Below are 17,841 nucleotides of genomic sequence, written 5' to 3'. Positions count from 1 at the left end.
AATTATTATGGTGTGATTTTTGCAAGGATCTATATCAAACAAAGAAGTTTTCTTAAGTCTGTAGACTATAATGTGTAGGCCGGGATATCTATGCAGCTAGACAATATTTAATTTAACATTGTATTTTTACACACATTTCGGCTTTAACAAATACTGCAATTTTCAAATCCTGCGATCTGAAAATTGCAGTAGGCCATGTTGCAATTTCGATTTCCATTATCTGTTCAGCACTACCACTACTACAGCCTTACTCTGGACGTCTGGTTTGGAGGAACATTTGAATTGGCCTTTATTTTCATCAAAGTATGGATAACATCATGGTGTACTAATATATTACATTATGTGGGTAAAATAACCAGCTATGATAATCTAAAAAGCCGAGGTATGTCACCACATTGACGCAAAAGTCATATATTAGGCCTAAATGTAATACTGCTATAAAAGGAGTCCTGCTGCGGCCTTAAACAAGCAGATATTGGAGAGAAAGCTACCACGGTGTAAATGATGTGGCAATAATATCTGACTGCAATTTTCTCTTAAAGCCAAAACAGTTTCTACCAATGAAATGACGTCACGTGTTGCTACACTGTACACCAGAAAACCTTTTTGGAGTGGGTATGTTCAGAGAGGAAGGAGGAGCAATGAGGGGGAAAGTACCAGCCAGAACTTCTCTCTTGACCGACACAATCCTTTACAAATGAACAGGAAGAGGTTTAAAGCAGAGCATCACAAACAACTATCCCCATATGGGACTAACATTAGTGGTGACATTGAAACATTTCACAAAAGCCCCCCCCCCAACACCAGATGCTCTGACTTGTCAAAAACAGATGTAAAAAATACCATAAATGTGTCAAGGCCATGGTATGGGGCATAAAGGCTCATCTACAGGGCTTACTGGCACACCTAAATGGAACAGTTACTAGTTACTTCCACCTGTGCGTTTCCTGCTATAATTAGTCAGCCTTCTGTGAGAAAGGTCTATTTAAAACAGAAGCCCCCAGTATCTCCTCCAGTTCACCTACTGGTTTGTATGCAGCTTTACACTCCCTCACTTGACCAGTCTACTTTATTTCCCCCTCAGTGTGGTGTTACATCTACAAATGTCATAGGAAGCAGAACACACAAAATAAGTTATTGTGCCTTTCACCTCCGTCTGCCCTCAAAAAGTTGCGAATAGCTTTGCACGGCAATCAGTCTGCAAATGAAAGTATGACTCCAAATATTTGACGACTGTATCTAATTGTGAGGTCTCTGCCAATTCCCTCTCCCAGCATCAACAACCACTCTGTGCCAGACCCGCAATATCAGCATGTTGGCTAAATCCATAAACAGGACTAGTTTGTAAGCCGTGATAATCACACAGAAAAATAGCTGGCTAACACTCAAAAGTGATTTAAATCCGCAGAGCACTGTCCACGTTCCCTAAATAAGACCAATTTAAAGATATATCACTTTGATGCTGTTAGGGTGAAAATCTTTTGTCTTTGTCTTTATGTCTTTGAGTTAAAAACTGGGCATCATGGGCACAATATAAAACATACAGAGGACGGTTTCAGACTGTAAAGGCAGTTTAGTCATGGACATTATGAGGTAAGGATGCAGTTAAACCAGTACTATTTGCTATTTTCATTACTCATCATCTATTGGTTTATTGTTTCAACATTTACTCTATGAAATGTCAGAAAACACAGATATTCAATTTATAAAAATACAATAAAGCAGCTAATCCTGGAAAAGCTTCAACCACACAATGTTTGGCATTTTTTACTTGATAAATGACTTATTGAAATGATGATCAAAATTGTTGGCCATTCATTTTAGTCCATTGACTAATTGTTTTAGCACCACTATCACAAAAGTGTACTTATAAAATTCCTTCCGCCTTCTTCTGGGTTCCCCCTGCAAATACTTTACAGAGAAAACAGTTAGTGGGCAACACAGAGCAAAATTAACACACAAGCCCTGAAATCCTGCCCTCCTAACAAATAAATCCTCTTGTTATCTCGCCATAGCAGTGGCAGCAGCCTTGCTTGCTGTGTCCTCCTGAGAGCTCTTCCTCTCCCTCCTCCTGTGCAGGGTGGCGTAGACCATAACAGATTGACTCAGCCTGACAACAGCTGCCAGAACCCTGCAAGCTTCGTCCTCCAGACACTGATGGATTGTGGGAGGGGAGCCAGGGTGATTAGCCCCTGACATGGGAGAATTATATTGCAGTGTACCACCCCAAAAGAGATTGCACCTGAGTGTCAACATCGGGCATTCACACTACTTTAAGTCATGTTGTTAACGCCCATTCAGCCTAGCAAATGAGGTGGGCTTAAACTTGGCATGTCAGAAACAACAAATGGCAGGAGTGTGCCGCCACTCAGCATTTAAGTAAGAAAATAAAACTAAAATAAAGTCAGTGAGAGAAAGTGATGGCCCTAATTTTGACAGAGATGGCGCTCTTTTCAAAGCATGTCAAATCTGACATCTCTAGAAATGGTAGCTTATGTAAACCACACAACTGCACCTGTTCTCTCTCCACTTGTCCATGCAGGTGTCAGAGTCCCATAATGTGTAACAGAAAGTGTAGGAGTCCAAGCTGATTTCTAGAGGAGGTGGCAGAGGGCTGAACCAAATGTTGTAGAAGTAGGAGGGTTTTTTTGGTTTTGTTAGAAGAGGACAGACTTTTCAAGAACCCAAATAATGAAAACTATGGTTGTTATATTTGTATCTGTACATGAATAACACACCTGGTGAAATGTTCTGTATTTTTTCATATTGCAGGAAAAAAAGATCTCGAGAAAGGGATGACACTAGGGTTGGGCCCACAGATGATGCCATTGTCCATCGGCGATGGCCAGCAGACATCACAAAGTTGAGACAGCATCATGATTGTAAAACCACAAATTGTAAACAAAAATCTTAATTTTTCACATTAAGACACCCTGTGAAAGCAGGTTTTAATGACAACGAACATTCTTATTATTGTTTTTAAGTATGCTTTGCACCTGCCTCGGAATTCTCTTCTCCCCACACTGACACACTCACACACACCTACACCTCAGGTAAACATCCCCGCTTGCCCCGCCTCTCTCTGTCTCTCTCCCCCGTCTGCTCCATTTTCTCCATCAGCAGTATGTTTTATAAACTCGCTCAACTGAGAATTCGTCTTTTTCCCGTATATTTCTACCCACGATCAGTTATCACGGCAGCAGGTAAGCCGCACGTCGGCCTATCAAACAACTGAAACCAACATCTCTGTGTGTTCACTGTTGCTTTATCTGGTCCATGCACCGCCATTTGTAACGTAAGTTAACAGTCTACCAATTTCTTTTTACCGAGTGAAGCCTGTGTCAGAACACATGCACATAAGAAGACTGCTTCCCCCAACGCACGCGTGCACACGCCCGCGCACCCGATGACATCGTCCATCCCGATGTTTCATTGTAGACATCATCCGATGGAAATTTAGTAGACATCGCCCCACCCTAGCTGACATTCAAATACTGAGTGTTTATTTGCTTCGATACGTCAGGTACCTTGAACTTGGCAGTGACGTACACCAAGATCCACTGAAGGTAGGCAAAAGGTGCTTTTATTTGAGGAAATACTGTTGCTTGGAACATGAGCTGAGAAATCATACTGCTTGACTAGCAGGCATGTCACAGGGAGCTGCCATTTACTTACTCTGCCAAAAATAAAACTAGTCCATCTCTCTCTCTCCAGCGTTTTTCTCCTCTCACAGCTATGAGCTGCTGCATCTGTTCTTGTCAGAAGTCTTATTCATGCCATTAATTTCTCTCTTGCCTAATGCAAAAAAATTGCAGCTATTATTCAATAAACATACAGAACAAGCTGTCCTCGGTTAACATAGCCTAACTTTTCCAGCTTCTTAAAGCAGATGCTCATTAGAGTAGAAGAGCTCGCACCTCCACACCGGGAACACTCAGTTTTTCAAGTAGAGCTACACTTCTGCACTTTCTCAGATGACAGCAGGACAGTTTGACAGAAGTCAAGAGCTGGTCATTGAGCCAGACCCCCATTCCAAACACAGCAATTAATACACAAAGCTCAAAGTTCAACACCGCAGCCAAATTCACTTACTCTGGCCTGTGAAATTTTTATCAGACTAGGATCACAAATCAGGGCTGCAATAAAGAAGTATACTCCACCCCTGATATTACGTAATATAACATCCCTACCAGACCACATGCCAGCCAAAAGGTGTTTGAACTGTCTTTAAAGGATAATTTCTGTATTTTTCGACATGTGCCCTTTCACATATTTTGGTGTAAAAATGACTAGTAGGTACAAAAAGTTTTGGGATCCGTGCAGTAGATGGCTTCAGCCGGCAGCTGCAAACCTGCTGCAGTGGCTGCAAAGTATTCATTTGGTACAATTGTGCTTGTCAAAATTACGTCCAAAACAAAAGTGCTTCTTTTGCCACTGACAGGCTCAGAATGTTATACGAGGTGTCTAACAACATATGAAAAAGAATCCCCATGGGTGACACTTTTGTTTGTTTTTGTTTTTTTTAAATCAAGAAACAGAAGTCTCACTCAAGCAATTCTTACTGAAATCTCACGAGAGGCAAGATATTGCAAGAAACGCTGAAGCCATCTTCTACGCGGATTCCGAAACCTTTCTGCCGTTTCTCCATTACCAGTACAACCTCAACTCGCCTCACCTCGCTTCTGGTCCGCTGTCCTCCCTTTTTCCATGTCAGATAGTACCACTCAACGTAGCTGGTCGTCATGCCACACACACCTGCCGCGATGTAATGTTCAATGCGACACACACACCAGCGACCTACACACAGCTGTCTCTTATTTTAAGTTAAAGAGTTTCAACATTCCTCAGAATGTAAAGACAGATAATCGGTATGAAAACCTTCCAGCTGTGTTTTCCTCTGCCGTTGTTGCTGCAGCGGTCTGTGTGACGGCGGGAGCAGAGGGCTCTGTGAGCGGGCGGCTGGCCGGCCTCACACGCTCCTCCCAAGGGTTGGCACAGGGATCCCCCGCAGCCACTTGCGGAGCTCCTCACCTCCGAAAATATTCAAGCACATTTTTGTTCCGCCATCACTTCTCGTAAAACTGTCAATATTCGAAATCTAAACAGCTGATTTCTCACCAAAATACTTCTCAGAAGTGGATTTAGTGATGAAATAACGTATGAAAGTTGTAAAATATAAAACTTTCTGTTGCTGACCTCTGTCGGGCACGCAATGATGATACAGTGACGATTCTCTTTGACCAATCAGTCGTCTGCTGTGTTTTTACGTCACATTTTAGTATCGCCTCAGCTCACTTGGAACCTCAACGGAGGTTATATGAAAAAAAGTACCTGGTAGCAGCTACAACTTTTCCACAATGGAAATCCAAAGAAAAGGCGAGTAGAGTCGAGGCGAGTCGAGCTGGTACCATGCGGTGGAAAAGGGGCTTTAGTACCTACTAGTCATTTTGAAAAAAAGTGTGAAAATAGGGAAAAAAACTGAAATTACCGTTTAATTCAGAGGCAGGGACCTCCATGAGAAGGGAGGTTTTAGTTGTCCTTTAAAGCGCTGATTGGAGAGTTAAGGTGTTCTAACTGTCCCTTGCCAGCTAGTCTACATCCTGGTTGCCAAATGCCTCCACCAAAGTTAAAACAGCCTAGTAATACAGCGAGAGTGAGGTCAACCCATCATATCTAACTAAATATTAATATATGTATACCGGCACCTTTTCTCAGTTGCCTTTGACCGCAGATGAAAGAGGAGTTTATTTTTCTTCATATTTAGCTCAAGTTCTGTTGGCTATTCACACAAACCTTTTTTTTTTTACTAAGCAGACACTCTGACATGTCATGATGGAAAAACATGTCACAGGGCATTGGCATTGTGCATGCTGGTTCACTGACATGGGTTACTGGGGCAATTCAATGGAGAAAAGCATCAATACTGTCACCAGTTACATCTGTGCTTTTCCTGGTATAAAAAGGCATGTATATGTATATAGCAATTGTACATTGCTTTGAATAAAAGCGTCAGCTAAATGACTAATAATTAATTATTTAAGAGCACACTCTTTATGAGTCTTTTTGTCAGATGATACCTTATATCTCACAAATGTGATTTTTTTGGCCATTTGGGGGGTAGCAGAATCAGGTACACAGTATATCAAATTTTAAGTTTGTGTGACAAACTTGTTAACAAATAGCTGCTTGTTTATACATCCAGCAGTTACAGAATAACATCCTTATCATTTTGAGTCGTGTTTGCATTTCCAAGTGCAAGTCCAATAGCTCCATTTTTGGTCTCTACCAACTCCTGAGAGAAATATCTGGCTCTATCGCTGCTAAATGCTACAGTAAGTTCACCAACTAGTTGCTAACTGTGTCTGCCTGCCATTTGGTGCTGAGCAGGTAGCGTGTACAGTGGGTTTTTAGAGCTTCAGTGCTGCTGAAAACAGTAAAGTTGTGGACTGGACAGCTCAAAAAGGAGTGAAAGCTCAGTGGGGAGCTGCAGATTCAGGTGATAATTCTCTTATGTTCATCACTACAAACGACCCCATTCACAATGTCACACGTTTTCACATTGTCTTTTGATACATTGTTATTAAAAATGCCAATTATAGATGCTTAAAATAATGTGGTAAAATAATTTTGAAACGGGAACGTTTGTATTTCGTATGGGACTGACCCTTTAGTCCCATACGGACCAGCACGTACCTTGAGATCCTCGGGCAGAGGTCTGTTGTCTGTTCCAGAGTCTGGACTGAAAACTAAAGGGGACAGAGCGTTTGCTGTCAGGGCCCCGAGGCTCTGGAACAGCCTGCCCGAGGAAATCAAGGCGGCTGAGTCGGTGAACTCTTTTAAGTCCCTTCTTAAAACATACTTTTATAGGAGAGCTTTTCCCGATCTTATTTGACTTTATTTTATCCCTTTTATTTTATTTTACTAATTTTATATAAAATTTTCATGCTCTTATCTTTTTTTTTTTTTGTATTATTCTTTACACTTGTTAAAGCACTTTGTAACTTGTTTTTGAAAAGTGCTCTACAAATAAGGATTATTATTATTATTATTATTATTATTATTATTATTTCATCATCAGCACCCACAGAAGAAAATGCCTTTCAAAAAGCTGCTATGACATCTAGCAACTCAATGGGAACTAGTTTTTTTTTGTCCAATTATCACCATCTGTATCAGGCCAAAATATTCCACATTGATCAAACAGAACTAATTATGGCACTAGAAGGCCCCATACACATACAAATTCTGTAAATCGCGGCATCTGGTGGGCACCCAAGTGTTTAATGAGGGCAGCATGTCTACATGCACCTTGTCACTTAATGAAAGGCTGATTTTCCCATTATTCTGCATTGTGGCATTTGTTCATTACTATGTGACCACACAGGAAAAAACATAATTCAAAGACAGCGTGGCAATCACGTGCCTATGAGAAAAACATCAATATCCGTGACCACAGTGGGATGCACAGTGTCCCCCATACAGTCTGTGTTAATGCATGCTGTGGCCCAATCTGACCACAACAAGGGGGAGTTCAAATCATACAACTGGCTCCTTGATGTTTTGTTAATTTTTATATATATAAAAATGCCCTGTGACCCTGTACGCAGGATAAGCGGTTGACGATGGATGGATGGATATAAACAAAATGATATATATATATAAATCAACATGAGCATCCTTGTTCTGGACAGATCTACACTGACATTTGTTCGAGTTTGACCAAAAAAATAAGCCTTCATTGCCAAACATTGAAATAACATAGTGCGGTTTATATATCCAAGCAGAATATCAGAGAGAGTGGAATGCCTGCAAATCAAAACACCAATCTGTAACCAACACTAGCATCGGCAGTAACACATTGTCAGGCTGTAGCACTAACTATATGGGAGGCAACTGACCTACAAAAACTACAATCAACACCTCGGCCTTAGGTTACAGCCCTCAACATGTCACACAGACATTTAGAAATCTAATAACACAAGACAAATATTACTGATATTTAAAGCGTGATGAATATTTGGTTTGGAAGTGAGGAAATACAGCGACGTGAAATCTGAACTTCTGCTGCCTCTATAGGTGAACAACAAATTCCCTGCAGTCCCTTTTTAGTTTTCTTTACATCATCATATTCAAGGGCAGTGCATGCACAGTATATGTTCAGGCTCAGCAACTTTGTTTTCCCACCATTTTTCTGACTTTGAGAGACTTCATTAATAACATATTGAAACACTTAAACGTGACTCATGCAGTTAACTCATTACCTATTGTGTATTAAAAGATTTGACAAAAGCATCCTCCTGTCAAGTGAAAATGTACAAAGGCATTCTCTGATGAGGCACACAATCCCTTACAGCCACATTAAACTGAGCACACAGTTTCGAGCCAACAACTCCGGCAAAGCCGCTGTTAAGTGCTCAACTTTGGGCTTAGAAATCTGAGTGAAAACGATTTACTGGTTACTGAAACATGTTATAAAAGCAGTGCCCCCAGGAAGTAACCTCAGTGTTCCCACAAATATGCTGGTTAAGCCTGGCCTTAATAGTAGCTACTGGGCTACATTTCCCAGACTTGAAGAGGCTGGCTCCCCTCTTTCAACTCATATTCTGTGTGTGGAGGAGAAAGCTTGCAGAGGTTGAGCTAAGCTCCTCTGTCCCATCAGTCATTGGTTGATTACCACAATGCAAATTACACAACATCTGCACTCAGTTTCCAGTTTGAGATGCAGATAGGTAAACCAATGCAGTCTAATGTAACAGCCATGTAGGTTGTAATGGTCAGATTTTGGTGTTTTAGAGATTCAGTTTTCTGGAAGACTGGAAGACTTAAGACTGTCATTGATGGTGCTGTTCAATTGCACTGCGTTATACTGAGAGTCTAGTAAGACTAGACATGAAACACTTGGCAGAAACTTATTCTAACATATTTTATTAGTAGACAGAAACCCTAGCCCTTATCCTAAAGTGCAAACAGAACTTCTATTTCCAATCATTTAGTTTTATAATTGGATCGTCACTTATCATAGCAGTAATAACAGTTTGTCTGCAATAATATATAAAATGACGGACAGTACGTCGCACAAACGTTTGTCGGTGTATTAAAGCATGTTGCCTCAATCATAAGCTCATTATGCTTTTCAGCATAAATTACCACGCCAGTTATGTACGCTTGCCAGTAAGCAGACTCGACAATAAATTGCCAGTTTTTTGTCAATGGAGTTATGCGTGACATTTTCTCACATAGTAAACGAGCAGCACGTTTTCGGGTGGTGGTTTTGACAACCAAATATGAAAAATGCATTTAGAAGACCAACATTTTTTTAGCCAGCTCATGGCAGCCACATACAGGCAAAGCGCCGACTACACCGGCTTGGTTGACGTGTGCCTCAGCCGAGATCAAAGCAAAACAGACTCACGACTTGCAGCGACCACAGGGGACGACTCAACAGCCTCAAAGACTTTGAAAAAACTACCAACCATTTCCATTTACACCACTTATAAATTCTGCATCTAAGACACAATAAAAAAAACACACAGGGGGATTGTAGCGGAAAGACACAAGAGTCCATAAGTCTCATCTGGCCAATTAGCTAGCCTGCTAGCCAGCAATGGTCATAACAATTTTGCTCTCTACTACACTGGCAGACCGATGTTAGCTTCAGCAGCTACTCACCCCAGCCGAAGAGTGCAGGATGTCTTAAAAACTGAGTCACAGCCGCCCGGCGGGTTTGTCAAACCGTAAAAACGTCGTTGTGCTGGATTTGTACGACTGCAGTCTCCGGACAAGCCTGCGGTGCTGCAGCGTTTTCAGTTCGCACCGCTCACAGCACCATTAAAAGCTGCATTGTTGGAGCTACGGCTGGACAAACAGCACCGACAGCCCGCCGCAAAGCATTGTGGGAAACGGTGTTGCTTAAACTTCCAATTCAAATGCTTAAAATATTGGGAGAATGCTCCACCTAGTGGTCAGTGTGGGTACTAATGCAGTGACACTTAAGGGGACAAAGCTTGTTTATAACAAAATATATAATAATGTATGATTATATATTTCACATGTATAATAACTATAAGATAATACGAAGTTATAAAATATATGATAGTTGATCATATGTTTAAACGTCCAGTGTGTAATATATCCATTTACAAAAATGCAATATAATATACAAAATATTTTTTTCCGTGGTGTATAAAGACCTTAACGAACAGTTAATGAACATGTTTTTGTTATCTCAGAATGAGCCATTTATATCTGCATACACCATAGGTGAGCGAGTTTCTTCAATATGTTGAATACATACGAAGAATATGAGAAGAAGAAATAGTAGTTGTAGTCATCTGGTTTGTTAGAAGCAAGAAGAGACATGAAATTTGGACAAATGGAGGACCACATGTATTATTTGTTTAGCACAAGAGCCAACAGACCGTGTCGGCCACCGTAGCTTCTCCTACCGCTTGCAAAGGGAGGGGTGAGCGGTGAGTGAGCAGTTGGATGCAATTCACAACCCTTTCCACCAGATGCCACTAAAACTTCAAACCAAATCAATAAGTGCGTTTAACTTCATGCGGTGCTGTGCAGTGCTGACTTAATGTGAAACATGCAGAACTTAAAATAGGGCATGCTGGTTAGAAATTGTGTCCGAATTTCGCATGCGCTGCAAAACGGCACCATGTCACATGACATTAAAACGTCGCTGGAGCAAGGCAGCTGCCGACGCCATTCTCTGGCTGCACAAAGGTAGAACCACACTTTTGTCTGGTGAGCTGACATCAATAACTGATCTTGCGGCATTTGGAAAGAAAAACGCTGCAAGATCAGTCATTGCTCTCAGCTCACAGTAAGCTCAGCCAGGTAGAATGTGTCTGACTTGACAGCACCGTTTTTATTCCACACCCCTGCAGTCACCTGCAACTCACGTTTGACCATCAAGTTTGCGAATGACAGCCGCAGTCATCTCGAACGCACCTAATAACTACAAACATGATCATCTTTCTGTGAGACATTATTATTTTGTGTTCATTTGTTCATTGAAATAGTTGTTGAAAAGTTGTAATTGTTTTATTTATTTAATGTCACATATTTGTTGCTGATTTGAATCATGTGCAGGGACCTCAGACTTGTTGATCTCAGCACCTCTTCAGGATATTTTGTGGTTGTTTCATTTTTGCTTTCTGCTTTTGTTATGTATTCAGTACTGTATTGCAAAATACTTCTTTGCCTGATTGTTTGTATGAAGCAAATTGTTCATGAAAAATTAAAAACAAAAAGCACAACAGTACGGCAAAGCCCATAAACAAGGATGCCGTTAATGGGAAATGTACAAATGTACAGAAACAAATCACTTTTACAATTATGACGACATGTCAGAAGCGCAGATTATGGATTATAATACTTCAGTTATAAACTTGCATTACACACGAGACATGCAATATGAAGAAAATTTATTTTAAAAGGCAGCCAAGTTTGTAATTCTGGCAGAGAATGTATATAAAAATAAACAGGCCTAAATCTGATAATAATTGTTTACTTTCTTCTGTTTATTGACATTGAGCCAAACATACCAGCCTTTGTTGTTTCCAGAATCTTTTATTAGTCCGCAACTATAGCTTGATGGACCATTGCACTGTCTTGCTCATTTATAATTAAGGGAAAATATAATCTACATAATTTCTTAATGTACGTATATGCTGTTTTTTTGTTTTTGTTTTTTTAACCATTTCTATACTATCATGGACTATATGTAAGTGTTCTTGTGTTCATCTCATTTTCTGTTTGTTCCCTTTTACATGTATTTTGAAAACAATCTGATAAATGCATTTGCTGAAAGAGGTCATATTATGTTTTCTTTTGTTTCCCCCTTTCCTTCATTGTGTTAACAAAAACACAAGTTCAGACGGTTCTATGAAGCTGGGCTCTAACTTGCAGTACATGTCTATGTGTGGCAGTAGTGAGTCCACTAGAGAGGCAAATTACAGAAACGGCCCTAGAAGAAGAGGGACACACAGTCGCAGAGTGATGACGTATGAACTGAAAAATGGAGAGAAAACACATGTCTGCTTTTGCTTTGTATCAAACGATTTCAGCAGACGCTGCTAAGCCTCCCCTGCAGGTAAAATACAAGGTCGATATTGGTTCAGTGCCCGGTGCTCTGCGCTGTGATAGACGAGTCTGTCACATCTGCAGGAGGAACATATTCTTCCTGATAGCTAGTGTAATATTACACCATGTTACTTGCTCTTCATTTCTCCAGACTGGCTTAACTTAGCTTGACTTTGTTTAGCCGTATGTTAACTGTGTATATGATGTTCTAGGTGGCAAATAAGAAGAAAAGGAAAAAGGAGAATGGGGCCAGTAAGGTCAACACAGTTAAAGCTCAATTAAAGCCTGAAAGGAAGAAAATGCGAAAGAAATTCCTAAAGTCTGCACAAAGAGAGGAGAGCCTTAAGGGAGTTACAGAAGTAAGTGTGTACCTGCCGCAAAGATACAAAGTTAGATGCTATGGAGTGCTATGTTCAGGGCCACATCGCATGTTAATGTCAGTATTATTATTAGTAGTAGTATTATTTCTTGTGACCCTGAAAAGATTGTACTATACAGTTAAGGTTCATGGAGTCTTTATTCTTCATATGCAGGAGGAGTGTGTAAACGGAGATGGTGAGGATTTAGAGGCTTTGCTGGCCAACCTGGCGAAAGTCAGCAACAGCAAGGAGAGAGCGAGCAAGCTGTTCCAGTGGCTCATCAACCCCATTCCTGCCAAGTCCTTCTTCAGGTACAGATGAGTGTGTTGGCAGTGTTTCTGTCTGTAAATGTGCATTAACTCTGAGCAATCATATAAATGCAAATATTAGGCTGTAGCACAGCAAACACTGGGGTCACACAATGGATTAAGAAAGGTTTTTAGTCCAAAATTACAACAATATAGACAACTTTAAATAATACCCCCTGTACAAGGTGGCATCTATATCTAGAAGCCTTCACCAGCTAATATTTTTCCTATTTCCAAAGGGAAACATGGGAAAAGAAGCCCATTCTTGTTCAACGTAAGAATCCCAATTACTACAAAGGACTGTTCTCCACAGCGGAGTTTGATCGCATATTAAGAGAGGTAAGGATCAATATTACTTTGACCCTCATCCATCCTTTATTTATCAATCATTTCCTAAGCTGTGTTGTAATTTGTTGGCATGTTATATAGACAAATCTTATTAACGTATATGGGTATTGTCATATACCAGTAAAATGTCAAAATACTGAAAGACTCATGGATGAAAGAATTAAAAAAAGAAGCAGGTGTCTTCATGCATATCTATCTATCTATCTATCTATCTAACAATATGAAGTAAAAATATGTTTTGTTGTAGATTATGTTGTATTTTATTTGTATGGTCTTTGTACTTATATTATTTATATTAGCTGTGTGCCCACATTTGTTGTGTTACCTGTTCTTCAATGATTAACTGCAAGATTTGGTCGTGTTTTGCATTATGTTCTTTAATAGTTGATTTAAAAAAAACAACAACAATAAAAACCTGAATGAAGACGGATATCTGTCACACTGAACTACATGTGTGCGTTGTTGAATTTAAGGAGGATGTTCAGTATGGCGTGAACCTGGATGTCACGAGCTACACCAACGGCACTAGGGAGACGCACAATCCTCCAGGGAGAGCTCTGCCGTTCACTGTGTGGGAGTTCTATGAGGTAAGGCAACACTGATGCAGGCAGCAAATTTGTTTACAGTATGTGTTTATTTCTAATGTAGCATTACTGTGATTCTGCATTTTGATGGTCTTGAATTACATTCCTTATAATTGGGCCCTTTGCAGTGAGTAAGCTGCACTGTCTTTCTCTGTGGGGGCCATTACATTTTCTAGGAGCACCTTCATTAAAAAGATTTTAGATGCATGTTTATGTATGAAGCAATATATTAATTTTAATATTTTCTGTGCTGCAAGTAATTTTGTGTTAAGTGTATTAGCTTTATCAGTACACCATCTGCACAGCGCTCTCATTGTAGATTAATAATCCTCATCGGATCTCTGTTTCCCAGAATGGGTGCTCCATCCGCATGCTGAATCCCCAGGCTTTCTCCTGCACAGTGTGGGGCGTGTTGTCCATCCTTCAAGAGCAGTTTGGCAGCATGGCAGGAGCCAACATGTACGTATCTAGGACAGCAGTTATCTCGGCAAACTATTTTTTGAGTGCTATCGATTTCTGTTGAATGTGTGTTTTCCTTTTAACCAGATACCTGACACCACCTGGAACACAAGGCTTTGCTCCACATTACGACGACATTGAGGCTTTTGTGGTTCAGCTGGAGGGGAAGAAACATTGGAGGGTGTACAACCCAAGGTGAGAAACAGTGAGCAACTGTTCAAAAGAGCAGTTAAATTCACACCAGCTTGCTTTTGCCACATTAGCAATACAGAAAATAAAATGAAACCTTTTATTTATTTTATAAATCTGTAGGTCATTTTTTTTCTAGCAAGATGCACCAGTGTGCTTTTTATGCACTACATTTATCATATGTGGCTCATGATACACTAAACAATGTTTTCTGAGTAGTTTGATCTAAATCAGTAAATAAGTCAGGGATTGATACTAAGAAACAGTCTGTGATGAGTTTTTGATTTTTCTGACTTTTTCTTAGGACGGAAGATGAAGTCTTACCTGTGTTTTCAAGTCGTGAGTAAAATAAATGAGTTTGTTCATACTTTTTTTCTTGTGAAATAAAGGATTAGCTAAATTGTTTCACTTTGGTTGGGAACAGGATTTAAAGGGAACTATTTACTGTACAGTATTGGCTTTACACATATTTACACAGAGGAAGGTACGAATATGAAGGAATTGCTAATACTTAAGGGGGTCCCAACATGATCTCTTCAGAGCCGATGAACCGTAAAGCAGACAGCCACCCATTCTCAGACATGACTGCTTTGCGTTTCCTCTCCAGCAAACTATGATCAGGCAGACATTGGGAAGCCGATCCTGGAAGTCGTGCTAGAAGCTGGGGATCTCCTCTACTTTCCCAGAGGATTCATCCACCAGGGCGACTGCCTCCCCGATGCTCACTCGCTCCACATCACCATCTCTTCTTATCAGAAAAACAGCTGGGGGGATCTGCTACAGAAGGTAAATACCCTGTGACCAAGGCTCTAATCAGAAAGCTACATGGTCAAAAAAAAAAAAGGTAGCTTCGGGGCATGAAGATGCCAATTATTTTTTTTACATGAAACAGTTATTGGATTATTTTGACAGGTATAGTGTAAGAGCTTGCGTAAAATTAAATTAATTAATGTCATTTATTCTTGTAGCCACTTTATGAAAACATTTGCTGATCTAAACACATTCAGTTCTTCCTAGAAAAAGTACTTGGGCCCGCAGCAAAATTGTGCATTTGTTTGTTTGCTACTGCAGCATCAGCGTTTCTTTTAAAAAGACAGAAGAAGAAGAAATGCTGTGGTAAGACATGTGGTTCAACAAATCCATGGGAAATTAAACCAAACTGTTAATCTGCAGATTGTGCAATGCATAAAACACCACAGCAATGAGTGCTCCCCAGCAAAGACAAAATCCAAAGTACAACAGCCCTGGGGATTATCATTAAAATTTTTTGTTTAAAAATAACACCTACAGATGAAGGCTAAGGCTCTGATCAGAAACCTAAGTGCTTCACAAAGTACAGCAATTGGGCATGGGTAAAATAACATTTTTACATTTTCTGTTGAAGTGCATTTGCCCGGGAAATTATGCATTTTACGTTTGCAGCAACTTTAAATCAGGAGATAATCCATGGAAAAAATGTTTCATTATCACCCCACGAACTGACTAAGGCTGCAGAAACACCTTAGCAATGAGCACTCTTCACCAGTGAAGACAAAAACAAGACGACGTAACCCAAATTACAAGAAACCTGTTATCACTAAAAGTAAAGTTAACAAAGCGTAGTCCGCTGGCTGTTTAATATGTTGGATATTCAAACTAAACCACATGAATGAAAACTACTGTATAAACAATCAGTACATGTATATGGACTTAAGAGAAAGATGGTTCTAATAATTTCTGGTGTTTGATATTGTTTTTCTCAGCCTCTCGGCCTACCATCAGCAAGTTTAGACAGTTTTTCCATTATGTTTTTCTATCCACCTTTTTTGGTCTTTCCACTTTTTTCAGGTGGTTCCGGCAGCATTGGATATAGCATTGGAGGAGGATGTGGAGTTCAGACAGGGCTTACCTCTTGACTACCTCACATACATGGGAGTGCAGAACTCTGACAAGGTAATTAATCAGTTATTGTGTATTTACTTGTCACATCCCATCACCATCACCAACTTTGGCTTATTGATCAGGTGTGTGTGTGTGTGTGTGTGTGTGTGTGTGTGTGTGTGTAGGATGACCCACGCAGGACAAAATTCTTCTCGCGGATTGAGAGTCTGATGAAGAAGCTAACCAATTATGCCCCGGTCGATGCTGCTGTGGATCAGAAAGCCAGAGACTTCCTCCATGATTGTCTTCCTCCCATGCTCACTCCAGGTATCTGACGGATACTTGGGTTTTGGGAATGAACTCCCTTTCAATTCAGTTAATTCAGAGGAAAACTGTGCTATTCCATGAAAGTGTCCATGCTTTAAAATTGTGCCGCATGAGATGCAGAACTTTTCTGATTCAGAATATTTCACGCCATCTCCCACAGAGGAGTTGGCCACCAGTGTGAAAGGAGCGCCTGCTAGGTGGGAGTGTGGGCAAGTTATGGATGTAGGCGCACACATCACTACCCAGACCCGCGTCAGAGTCCTGCGTGCTGGATGTGCCAGGTATTATTACATTTCAAAGCACATTCACACCATGCAGGTTTGGAATGGACTATTCAAAATGTGGAGTATATGGTCTTTGACTGTATGTTGTCAACAACACCTGCTTCAATGATCCATTAAAGCAGACATGTAAAAAGGCAATGTAAGTTTATCAAGCGATTTGGCTTATAAGCTCACTCTCTCCCCAGGTTATGCAGCGATGGAGAAGCTGTTCATCTTTACTACACGACAGACAACTCCAGAGTTTACCACAAAGAGGAGCTCAAGAGTTTTGAAGTAAAAGCAGAGGTATATTTGAAGATCTGTGAAAATCGTGTCTTGTACATAGTTTCTTATTGATGTTCTGACGTAAGTTTTTTTTTTTTTTCTTACTGATGTTACTGTATACTTCTTTTTCTTTCAGTACACAGATGCCATTGAGTTTCTGATCCATTCATATCCCAAATTTGTGACAGTGGGAAGTTTCCCATGTGATTCTCCAGAGGACAGGGTATGTTTTATGTATACACTTGGAGCTGTGATGTGATACTCTACATTCATGTATTGTTTCTGTTCTGTGTACAGTCGTGTTTTGGTGGGAGGGGTCTTGCATTGCCAATTTATGCAAGTCTTTTGGTAACAGGAAATGTCACTCTCACCATCTCATTTTACATGGATCTTTATTCAAAATGATAAATATGAGCCTGTGTTATTTTAGTTGTTACTCAAATGGTTTTCTTTTACCCCCCCAGATCACTTTGGCTGAGCTTCTTTTTGAGAGGGGAATTATCCACACTGCAGAACCTCTGTAGTGTGGCCACAGATCCTTCAGTCACGCTGACTGCATGAATAGATTCAAATTGACTTTGACTGTGCTAAATAAGATCTTTAATACAAACCACTTCTTTGTCCCATGTAGTCATCATTACCTTTACTGCAGTCATTCAAAGCAATCCATTTATGAATTTTCTTTCTGTTCCGCATCAAATAAACCAGTTTAAAAAACTAAATTTAAATTGTCATATTTGGAAACCAACATCATCAACATGTACCA

General features: G+C 40.2%; 2 protein-coding genes across 3 annotated transcripts in view; one reads left to right on the top strand and one right to left on the bottom strand.

Annotated features, from left to right (window-relative positions):
• extl3 (exostosin-like glycosyltransferase 3) overlaps positions 1-9,881 on the bottom strand; it is a 37,845-nt gene extending 27,964 nt beyond the window's left edge. For both annotated transcript variants that reach the window (XR_006826747.1, XM_046060675.1), the window contains exon 1: positions 9,670-9,881. The gene's annotated coding sequence lies outside the window, so the exon portion shown is untranslated. The remainder of the gene's footprint in view (positions 1-9,669) is intronic.
• Positions 9,882-11,972: 2,091 nt separating this feature from the next.
• On the top strand, positions 11,973-17,797 carry riox1 (ribosomal oxygenase 1). Its single transcript, XM_046060535.1, has 15 exons — positions 11,973-12,103; positions 12,306-12,452; positions 12,627-12,763; positions 13,000-13,099; positions 13,582-13,695; positions 14,045-14,151; positions 14,239-14,346; positions 14,645-14,679; positions 14,948-15,126; positions 16,168-16,272; positions 16,386-16,527; positions 16,688-16,808; positions 16,997-17,096; positions 17,212-17,298; positions 17,540-17,797. Exons 1-15 carry the CDS (start codon positions 12,029-12,031, stop codon positions 17,597-17,599), a joined length of 1,617 nt encoding a protein of 538 aa, XP_045916491.1. The 5' UTR covers positions 11,973-12,028; the 3' UTR covers positions 17,600-17,797.
• The last annotated feature ends 44 nt before the right edge of the window (positions 17,798-17,841 follow it).

This window comes from Micropterus dolomieu, linkage group LG10, assembly GCF_021292245.1.
Source record: "Micropterus dolomieu isolate WLL.071019.BEF.003 ecotype Adirondacks linkage group LG10, ASM2129224v1, whole genome shotgun sequence".
Classification (NCBI taxonomy): Eukaryota; Metazoa; Chordata; class Actinopteri; order Centrarchiformes; family Centrarchidae; genus Micropterus; species Micropterus dolomieu.
Note: the sequence above shows the minus strand (reverse complement) of the source record. Positions and strands in the feature narration are given on the sequence as shown.

What these genes read in the sequence shown, in the direction of transcription:
- riox1 (XM_046060535.1), top strand. Translation starts at nt 12,029, where the DNA reads ATGGAGAGAAAACACATGTCTGCTTTTGCTTTGTATCAAACGATTTCA. An exon ending in CTGTGTGGGAGTTCTATGAG is followed by an intron (nt 13,696 to 14,044) that starts GTAAGGCAACAC and finishes TCTGTTTCCCAG; the next exon opens with AATGGGTGCTCCATCCGCAT. An exon ending in GTGATTCTCCAGAGGACAGG is followed by an intron (nt 17,299 to 17,539) that starts GTATGTTTTATG and finishes TTACCCCCCCAG; the next exon opens with ATCACTTTGGCTGAGCTTCT.